General features: G+C 40.3%; 1 protein-coding gene across 4 annotated transcripts in view; it reads right to left on the bottom strand.

Moving 5' to 3' along the window:
• Nucleotides 1-11,019, bottom strand: part of LOC146516216 (equilibrative nucleobase transporter 1-like) — a 16,097-nt gene that overhangs the window by 2,173 nt on the left and 2,905 nt on the right. For 2 of the 4 annotated variants that reach the window (XM_085163225.1, XM_085163224.1), the window contains exons 2-10: nt 8,520-8,763; nt 8,287-8,416; nt 5,770-5,816; nt 3,856-3,932; nt 3,652-3,744; nt 2,610-2,749; nt 392-531; nt 91-234; nt 1-4 (exon numbers count right to left, since the gene is read on the bottom strand). The exon at nt 1-4 is cut by the window's left edge and continues 104 nt beyond it. In XM_085163225.1, the coding sequence (XP_085019351.1) occupies nt 1-4; nt 91-234; nt 392-531; nt 2,610-2,749; nt 3,652-3,744; nt 3,856-3,932; nt 5,770-5,816; nt 8,287-8,416; nt 8,520-8,700 (956 nt within the window). In that variant the 5' untranslated portion in view covers nt 8,701-8,763. Of the gene's footprint in view, nt 5-90; nt 235-391; nt 532-2,609; nt 2,750-3,651; nt 3,745-3,855; nt 3,933-5,769; nt 5,817-8,286; nt 8,417-8,519; nt 8,764-9,568; nt 10,877-11,019 lie in introns of those variants that run through there. The other 2 variants (XM_085163223.1, XM_085163226.1) reach the window with 2 other exon arrangements.

Genomic DNA, 11,019 nt, shown 5'->3' with positions numbered 1-11,019 from the left:
CTCACTGATGATTTAGGGATGGATGGAAAAACAAGAGAATGAAGTCAGAGAATATCTGGATCAAAGATGATAATGAGGACAATGACTTACCCAGGTTGGAGTCACCATCAGCCAGCCGGTTGAGCATGGAGTGGAGCGTGCCAATGAACAAGAAGTGTCTCAGCTGTATGATGGACAACCACACCAGGTGAAATATGAAGAACCTGGACTTGACACAGCTGCCGAACGACTGCACTGAACACACAAAACTGGGTGTAAAACACATCAACTAATACATGCTACTTTGTTACGTGTATATGTATTTGTATTTGCCTGCAGTGGTTTCTTTGTTGGCCAAACAGTAGAAACACTTGACACAAACAGTTTTGGATGGTAAAGTGGCTATAAGAACCTTTTTCTGTGTTTTGAGCCTCTGTCCTACCCTCAGGTGCCAGCGACGTGTTCTCCGTCTCAGGCGACTCCTGTGTCGGCGGACCTTCCTTCATCTCAGTCTCCTCCACAGTGTCAGTGTTTCCCTTTCCACAGTTTATCCTGAACGTCAGAAAAAAAGTGTGATTAACAAATGAGTGCACATTCAAAATCAACGTTGCACTGGTCACTTTTGTTCTTTTGTTAGTGACTCGGAATTATTAAAAATCAAAAGGTTTATGCTCGTCATCTGTGGTGAAAGATGAAGAAAACAAAGAAAGTGTTGTGACAGGGAAAGCGGAAAGCAAGTGGAGAACATATACCACCTGATCTGTTCCCTGAAGATCAGGACCTCACTGCTCACTCACTCACTAACCAAGAAATTTGGGTTTAAATAATGACATCCAGCATGGAAAACTTCTTTTTCGCTTGGTTTTTGTACTAGTGAAACTTGTAGGTACAATAAAGCACATTTTCCATTGGTACCTATTTGGATTGGAATGGAATCGTCTGGAGTTTTAATAAGAAAACTCCAGACGATTCCATTCTGAGCTTAAGAAGCTTCTGATAGGTTAGTACAGTCCATGTGAGTAAATTGGTGGCACACCTGTGGATGCATATAAGGCAAAACACAGAGCCTGTTTCTTTGAAATGGGAAAAATCAAGAGATATCAACCAAAACACCAGGAAAAGAATTGTGGAGCTCCATAAGTGTGGCTCAATTTTGAATACAATTTGGTGCCATTTGCAATTAAGAAATACAGATAGTTAACAAATATGTTTTTTATAATTATCAATCTAAAAAAATAAACATTTAGTCTGATTTGATGTTACAATTAAAAAAGTGTTTGTGTTTTTATCTGAAGAGTTTGTAAATATCTGGTTTCCACTGTATATTTGATGGTGTTGGTGTTTGGCTTGATTGTCAGCACAAAGAGGGAGAGAGAGGAACAGAGAGGGAGATGGAGAATGAGGACAGAACAGATGGAACAAGATCAGGTGAGACACACATGTTAGTCAAATGGTTGTTTACCAAAACTCATCAGAACATGTATCTAGTACCTAGTGTAACTTTTTAGATACCATTTGTTACTTTTCAAATTCTATATTTATTAAGTTATGCAGGCTTGTTTGCACAACAAGGCTAAATAATTATATAAACTTTTCTGAATCTAAATAGTGGACTTTGGTAGAATTAAATCTAGTTTAAGGTGTCCTGCATGTGTGATTTTTTTTTCCTATATGAAGTCATTCTTTTTTGAACAAAACTCAAAACAGAGCCTAATAATCTTTCAGTCATTTCTAGCCTCACTTAATTTCCTTTCGCTGCTCAGCTCTCACACAGTGGCTCAGCTATGCCCCAATCCATCCATATTGTGGCCAATCACATGCGAGGATATAGGATAATATCATTATGTGAAAAATAGAGAGGGGTTGAGAGACGCGACAGTCAAGTGGAGCATGCGTCTGTCCTCTCAGTGAGTGAGTGAGATAGTAGACAGCGGTGAGGAGGGCTGTGCGAAAGCAAAAACGCTAAAATATGCCTGACACATGTAAACGTAGCAGCATCTGGCTGCAGTTTAAAAACTTTTTTTGCCTCGGTCTTGGTCTTGGTCTCGTCTCAACTTGGTCTTGGTCTTGTCTTGGTCTTGATACCCTCTGGTCTTGGTCTTGTCTTGGTCTCGGATTAGGCGGTCTTGACTACAAGTCTACTATCCAATACCATCTAATGTGTATGGTCATCTTCACAGCAACGTAGGCGAGCATCCCATGACGTAATTATGACGTATGCGACACGAACACTACAACAAAGGTGGAGGTTGAGGTGATGATATACCTACAGTTGTTTTTCTAGCCATTTCCCTCGTTCTGGGTTTTAAAAATGGTGGTTTTGATTTTCACGAACAACAACAAGAATTAGAAAAATATATACTTCTGAATTCAATCACTACACCATCCAAATGCTACGTCCACTTTAAACTAAAAAGGTAAAAGACTTCAACTTTGTCAGTAATATTTTGTATTTGATTCCTTATTTAGGTAGTTCTAAACTTTTTCACAGAATAAGAACAAATTACACAAAAACATGTTAATAATACTGAATTTGTACTTGAAATGTGTGTTTAAGTACAGATTTTGTGTGTATCAAAGACGCCCATTGTTTTTATGACCTGAATGGCAAAAACCTATCATCCTCTCACCCGTAGGTGTAGTTTTCAGGCAGAGTGTAGGGGATGTGGGTTTTTGGCATCAGCAGGAAAGTTCTCGCCAAGTGAATGCTGCTGCAGGTGGTCAGGAAAATGAAAGAGTAGCGGAGAGAGATTCCCTGTTCGTAAAGAATCTGCAGGGGGAAAAAAAGGTCACTTATATAGGTCATATATATATATATATAGGGTTTAAAGTTAGGACTACATTGCTTGGCAGGTGGATGCTGACACAGGTGGCTATCTTCCCACCTCCACTAATTTAAGTCGCTATGCTAGGCCTCTGATATGTGTGTGGCTCTGACCAATAAAATGGCGTGCTGTGTCTTACAGCCAATCCAAGAGGCCTTTGCTTAAATTTTGATGAATGCAATTCTAGTAGTCGGCGCTATCTAGATACCATCTCTTCTGTTTAAGGCGGATGTGGTTCTGCTGGTTTGTTGGATGATCACCAGCTCTTACTGGGGCAGCTGAAGCAGGAGTGAGAATTAGCACCTGGAAGTTTGAGGCCATGGTCTACAGTTGGAGATGGGTGGATTATCTCAGTATCTCAGGGTTTTGAACAGTCTGTCTTTAGGGTAGACAGACTGGTGAAAGGTCTGCAGTGACTGGATACCATGCTAGTCTTTTATGGTGAAGAGAGCTGGGTGTGAAGGAAAAACTTGCAATATGCTGACTGCTCTGTTCCCATCCTCACCTTGGGCATAAGCTGAGAGTAATGACCGACAAAACAGGACGAGCTGCTTCAGTAGGGAGCCTGGGCTCTCCCTTAGAGATAGGGAGAAGTGGGTCATTCAGGACTGGATGAAGGGATGTAAATTCTAATATTTTATTTATGTAGTATTCAGCACAAATTCACAGTTGTGTTTGTTGGTGCACCAGTACAGCTACGGGATGCAGCTTGTTTCCACCTTTTTTTTTACCAAATAAGAATAAAACTGCACTTCGGTAAAGTAGTAGTGGCACTAGTGTGGGGACAGTGTTGTTTTATCCATCTAATGTGTGTGACAAATATGAGTGTAGCAATTATCAGTCCCACCTTAACGATGAGAAGCACAGCAGAGGAGGAGTCAAAGGCACCATTGTAGAAGGTGATGATGGTGGAGCGATGAGCAGGAAACAGGTTGCCCACCTTTCCGTCACACAGATACACGGATCATCAGGACAAAATATGTTTGAAAGTTTAGAAGTGGCTCAAATGTATTTGTGTTTAGGAACAGAAACTTTCTACAGGTGTAGTTACCTGCATGTTAGTTATGAGCAGTAGGATTCCACCCACAGCAAGGAGAGACAGGGCGGGGTAAAGCAGGTTTGAAAGTTCTACAAGACACAGAAATACAAACATTAGGAATGTGATGTTGCACAATATTAAAGGTAGTTAGAGTTAAAACTCCAGAGTCACGGTGCAGAGAGCAGCAAAAGTGCTGACGAGCAGATAAAATGCTGAATAATCATGTTTGAAAACAAACTTTTTGCTTTCCCCAGCAGCAGTAAAGGGTTACAGTCAGGGATGGATTCGGTGACCCTGAACCTTTAAACTTTCTATAGGCTCAGGCTGATGGGGCGTTTTGTTGTTCGTGGTCTCTCTGTGCCCTCATTCTCTCTCTCTTCTCTTTTCCCCCTATTCCACAAACATCGAGGCTGAGCCTGTTTCTGCCGGAGGACTTTTCCCATTAAAAGGGAACTCTTGCCTGTAAACAGGCAACAGCCTGATTTGTTAAGCTTTCTCTCTAATATTGTAGAGTATTCACATTGTGCCTTAAGATAACTCCTGTTGTGATACGATATAAATGAGACTGAAATCAAATGCTAATGGAAAATACTGGAAAATAAAATAAAGAGCACGCGTTTAATATGTTAATGGCCTGAATTATGCACAGTTGTGCATAATTCTCACAGTGATTGTGATTATTTTACTGGGATTCATCATATACGAGGGGTGTTACAGTGACTATGGCTACGTTCACACTGCAGGTCTTGATGCTCAATTCTGAATTTTTGATCAAATCCGATTTTTTTGTCTGCTTGTTCACACTACAAATAAAATGCGACAGCAAACGCGCTCTAGTGTGAACGCTCAAAGCGGCCCGCGTGCGCAAAAGAAAATGTCACACACAACGCGCTCTGTTTAGACTCAGAGCAAACAGTATTGTTTGACTGATGGCCCTTAATATAAAGACTTCGGACTTTACGTTTCCCAATTTTTGCTCTAAGTTATTTTGTTATTTACATAATAATGTAAATAACCTAATAATGATCCTTATTGCTGTTTTAGAGGAGCGCTGCTTCAAAGGATAGTTGCAGATTTCTGTCAGAATCTGCAGATTATACAGTACAAATAAAATGTTCACGTTTCTCCAACGTTGTCTTCCCAGCAGTTTCACCGGATGGCCAGGAAGCGTTCGCGATGTCTTATCGGGCGCTTCTCCGGCGCTGATAATTGGCGTCTGTCTTGTGTCAGTGACGTAAAAGACGGATTTAATGCGACATGACCATCAAACAGCAGTCGCTTTCTAAAACATCGGATATGTATCGGATTCAGGACCACATACGAAAGTGACCCAGATCGGATTTGAAAATATCGGATTTGTGCCGTTCACACTGTCACACCATTATCGGATATGGGTCGCATAGGGTCAAAAAAATCGGATTTGTTGCAGTGTGAACGTAGCCTAAGTCATCAGGCATGTAGTGAAAACACCTTTTACCTGTTTTCTGTCATTCGTGTTTGGTATGAACCGAGCCGTAGCTGAGGAGATGAAACCTGCTTTGTGCTTAAGATGAGAAAGCCAACACAGCTGCTCTTTTTTTTTTTTAAAACAAAGGTGATTCTTTCACAGGTTTGTCCACAAGAATATGAAATGTGAGACCAACAGTGGCTAGCATATGCAAGTTATATAACTAACTGCTAATTAGCTAAAATGGTGTTGTCACAATAGCTAGGGTGTTCGATTTCTACACTTCAGCACACAGAATAAGCTTTCAGGTAGTTAAATAAACCCAACACAATGTGACCAGAATACGAAATTCCCACAAGGAAGGGATTATGGAAAAGGTGGAAATTATGAGACAGAGGTGAAAGGTGAATCTAATAAAAACAAACAAAAAAAAGACTCATAAATATGTGTTTTCTAATAATCGTAACCTGTGCACCTACCTGGGCTAGAGAGGGCCACCAGCAATGTACCGCCACTAAAAAGGGCTCTGGAGAGGGAAAAGTATCATCAGGACACATAAAAGTTTCTGTTTTTGCCATCAGATATCAGCTACGAGGAGCAGAGTTCCTATGAGGGAGCACTGAGACATTGATTGGTGGCCTGAGGGTGAGTTTGGCCTGCAGCGAAGTCGCCTTGAGCGTTAACAGACATGAGCTGGCAAGGTTTTCTGAATCCACTCAAACTGTCCATTCTCCCCTCAGATACCACATAAGCTCATGCATGTAGCCTCTCTCGACAGGACGATGAAACGTGGAAGAGAGTGAAAGACGTAACAGAAAAGTCTAGATGCAGCTTAATGCTGAAAAACAAGTACCAATCAGGGGGCAGCATAGTTAAAAACAGCAGCATAAATACACAAAACAACTGAGTTTTGTGTAAGTAGTTTTTGTATATATAGCAAAAGTTGACCTTGAAAAGGCTTGTTGGTCTGTACCTGTCATGGCCCTGGGTCATGTGACCCAGTATTCTGAGTTTCTTGGTGTTTTGTTATTCTTTTTAGTCTAGTTTCATTTCGGTTTATCTAGTTACATTCTGCCATGTTTCATGTCTAAGTTTTCTTTGTTTGTCAAGTTCAAGTCATGTCTGGATTTCCTTATGTTTCCTGTTTTATTTTGAAAGAGTTATGTGTTTATTATGTTTAGTTTCACGTGTCCTGTCATTATGTTAATTGTTGTCAGCTGTTTTCCCCATGTGATTCTACTTCCTTTGATCATTCCTTATGTGTATTTAGTCTGTGGCTGTATCCCAATTCAGGGTCTGCAGCCTTAAAGGCCGCATTTTAAGGCCGATTACGTCATGTCACTTATTTATGTGCAAATGTTTAATAACGAAGAACATTAAAACATTACTGTTGGCCACATGTCGGCAAAGTTATGTGACATTAGTGACGTTTGTACTAACTTGGTTTTAAAGCCTTTACTTTAAAATATACGCCGTTCAATAGCTGAGCTTAATCTTACAGAGAATGATCAAAGCTCATGTAGAAACAAACAAACAAATGAACAAAAGATTTTCTCCTTCATTTCTGTCAAACAAAGCTGTATGAAACGTTTCCAGCTGTTAGTATCATGGTTGTTAGGCAACCTGGGCAGCGCGACGGAGGCTACACCGTCCCATTTCAGAAGCCTCGCACTTCCGGCCTTAGCGGTCTTTGAGTACGCGGCCCTTGAGGATCGTTGAGGCTGCGTACTTTAAGGCTGCAGACCCTGAATTGGGATACAGCCTGTGTGTTCCACTCAGCCAGTGTCAGATCGTCTGTTAACCTCACCACAGTTTTCATAGGTTTACTCCGTTGTTTCTCTGTGTTTTCTAGTTTACTCAGTGTTCACAGTTTGTCATATTTTTTCACTGAGTGTCACAGCCTTTTTGTTAACACAGTGTTCATAGCCTCCTTAGTTTTCCTAGTTCCTTGTTTTTTCTTCTGCAATCAGCCAATAAAGGCTCGCTTTATTTTTGAAACTACGTTTTGTCTCCACCGTGTCTGCATCTGGGTCTACCTCTTTCCTCACACCGGCGCACCCCGCCGTGACAGTACCAAATCTTTTATTTTGTAATCTGAATAAATTGCTCTTCAAATGAACACTGACTAAAGAAATAATCTGGCACGATTTCCATTAACATTACAACAATATAATCTGGTACTGACAATTAACTACCTATTTTATTTAAAAATCAAGTAGTGACTCAACAACACTCATTAATTCCTAAATTGTGTAATAATTCTTGTTGCGCATGTTTTTACAAAGTTACAGACTTTCTCTGCGTCTCTCCACATGTTTGAGTATAAATCATCTGACAGGAAGTAAAAGATGAATTTGACTGAATAATTGCATATTTTACCAAATTTTCTATAAATATCAAAATAATCTCATTAAAATTAATTACTGAGATTCTCTAATCTAAATCTCGCAATATAATCTCATACTCTCCTGATCACTGCAATAAATAAGAAACTTAAGTGATAACATGTTACACCACAGCTCTAAAGCAAATCTGCATTCCTAAGTGTTCCAGCAATGATTAACACAACAGGTTTGGAATAACAAATGTTTTCTCATGGGAGATGGATTATTTGAATATTGTGAGGTAGATGATTTCTTAGTACGTGCCTTGGGGCAGCTATAGTATGTGATTGTGTGATTTAGTGGTATATAAACATAACTGAGTTTTTTTGGACATTTTTTTGTAACCTGTGCAGAGAAAAAAAGTTCATTTAATAAATAAAGTGTTACCTATTGATCCGGACTCTGAACTAATCTCAGATTTTTTTGGTTTCTTTGCTGAAACTAATTGGCAGACAAGGTTTTTTTTTATTCTGCTGGAGGTCTGACCTACAAAGGTATCATAGTTTACTTATAAAGTATTGTTGATTAACAACATTTTGGGCAAACAGCAAGAAATAGTTAACAATTGTGAGTTTGGGTCTGCAGCCCAGACATATTTCAGCACTGACTTACATTGCCAGCAGTCTGGTCAGCAGTGTGCCACAGTGATCAAATATGTAGCCATTTAATAGAGTCAGGAAGTTGTTGAGGAAGGAGGCCACAGTAAAAACCAGCGAGAGCTGCTCATCTTGACCACTACAGTCTGGAAGAAAAACAAACAGAAACACACACAAATATATCTGAAACCTGCATCTGTGGTGTCCTGGATGAGTGTCCTGTCCAATCTAAACTCCAGAGTTGCTCACCTTTACTATCCGTTGTGCTGTTAGTGTCGACACACAGCCAACCAAAGTATTCCTCTTCCTTCAGCACAAACACCAGAGAGGCATAGCCAAACACCAGGCCAGCAAAAAACAGACACTCCAGCAACCCCGTGATCAGGGTCAGCCAGTAGCGTAGGCTGTAACCAGCTACAGTTCCCTGCATTTTTCACTTCGTCTCTCCAGCTCACACAAAGGTCAAACGGAACTTCCAGACAGATCTCTGTTCCTAAACCATGGAATAAAAAAATAACAGGTATACGTTTTCAGTTTTACATGCCTCAAACACAGCAAAAACTGTTCAAGAAGTGATCACGAACGCAAGAGGGAGCAACATCTGTGTGAGCATGGGCAGTATATGAACTGAAGGCCAAAGATGATAAAAAAAATAAAGTTCACTCGAGTTTTGAGTGGATTGTTTTATGCAACAGTAACAAGCTGACACAAAAAGTTAACATTTTCTCATAGAAATACTGAATGTTCATCAAAATTCATCGTGCAATGTGAAATGTTGCAATGTACACAATCACGGCAGCACTGGCTCACTCGTTTGCTTTATTTTCCCTAAAAGCCTTCCACACATTCTTCTTAGTTTCACTTCATATTTGTTACTTGGTTCTCCATGCTCCACCTGCTGCAGCAGATTCAGAACCACCACATGAGAGGGAACCACAGTGTGGCATCTATACTAACTTGAACCCTGTAGGTTAAGATTTTACATACAAACAAATAGTAGCTGCACACAAAAAAGCTGCAATCAATTTAAACTTAACTCATTAGATTAGAATAGAATAGAATAGAATAGAATAATCCTTTAATTGTCCCACAAGGGGAAATTTGGGTGTAACAGCAGCCAAAAAGACAAATATACAAACAAACAGTACACAGGACATAGAACAGAAACATACACAATTTTTCTTACATATTTACTAATTAATAATCAGATTAGCAATAACTCCACTTTTCCTTAAAACAGTTCCATACTTGTGTTAAAAAAACTGACTACAATAACACTGTGATGAACACACTTTTACCTTAATGTTTCCCAGTGAGTTTATCGGCATGGTGTATATGGTCCATTTATATTCTCCTCAAATTAAACTCATTCTGCAAAGCGCAGAGACTACAGACAGGGCAACAGTTATCGCCAAGGGGTGGTGGCTGTAATCCAGATTAATCCCGATAATCTACGTAATGACTAGGGATGGGTACCGGTATCCGGTGCCATGATGGCACCGGTTCTGACATAAACGGTAGTAACCAGACCGAAAAGCAGCGCACATTTCGGTGCTTTATTTCGGTGCTTTTTTTCCTGAGCTGTGATACACTTTCTTCTTCCTTACATTTGTATTGGCGGTTGGCAAACAACTGAAAGGTGCATTACCGCCACCAACTGGTATGGAATGATACACTTTAGATTCTAGCCAATCATTTTAAGTTTCCGAGAATAGTAGGCGGGTCCAGGTACGTACGTTCTTTTAGAGCAGAGCTACAGATTAAAAATGTCCAAGGCGAAGCGGTCAAAAGTCTGGCTGTACTTCACAGCAAAAGATGCAAACTCAGCAGCTGCAACAAGTGCTTTAAGCTGATACTGTGATGCTGTCAAAGGAGGTAACACCTCAAATCTGATGAAACTACCTGGCGACGCATAGTGTTTTTTTTTAAAGCCGAGAAATGCGCCGTATTTGATAGCTTGCTGCGAGACCTCACACCGAGCACATCTACTGCTTGTGGGTTGCCTGTTATCGGACCCGGAATTAGCAACATCCCCCAAAAACCCGAAGAGGAGAGTCCTGGCCCCTAGCCCTGCCAGTGTAGCAGAAATGATGACGGATGATGATGGCAGCAGCAGCCGTTCTTCTCTGCGTGAGTAGCTTAATGTTGTTCGTGTGTAATTTACGTTGAGTAGGCTAACCACGTTATTACATTAATGCATGTAAGGTGAACTAGCAAACACCATCATAGCTACATGCAGCTGTCTTCTTGTTTGATGGCAGATACTCCCTTCACCCTGGCCAAAAAGGCTAAAATGACCAAAGAAAAAGTGGAAAACAGTTAAACATGAGAGGTTTTTGGACAAAGTTTGTGTTTTTTTCCATTGTTTAAGCACTGCTTCCAGCCAAGAATGATACCATATATGCCCCATAGCTGCAGAAAAGGCTAACATTGTTATCTTTTTACAAAAAAACAGCTGAACATGAGAGGTTTTTGGACCACTTTTGTGTTTTCCATTCTTTAAGCACCGGTTTGAGCACCGTTTAAGCACCGGCACCGTTTCAAAAGTACCGGTTTGGCACCGGTATCGGATAAAACCTAAACGATACCCATCCCTAGTAATGACATATGGCACTACACAGACAAGGAACGCTCCAAATGTGACCATTAAAACACGATTATTCGAGAAATTTAACCTGGTCTTATCACAGTGTGAGGTTTAATATCATAAATACTTTTATAAAACACAAATATACGTCCAGTTTTCTAT

The sequence above is a fragment of the Neolamprologus multifasciatus genome, chromosome 6 (assembly GCF_963576455.1).
Source record: "Neolamprologus multifasciatus chromosome 6, fNeoMul1.2, whole genome shotgun sequence".
In the NCBI taxonomy this organism is placed as follows: Eukaryota; Metazoa; Chordata; class Actinopteri; order Cichliformes; family Cichlidae; genus Neolamprologus; species Neolamprologus multifasciatus.
This window is presented reverse-complemented; position numbering and strand designations above follow the sequence as displayed.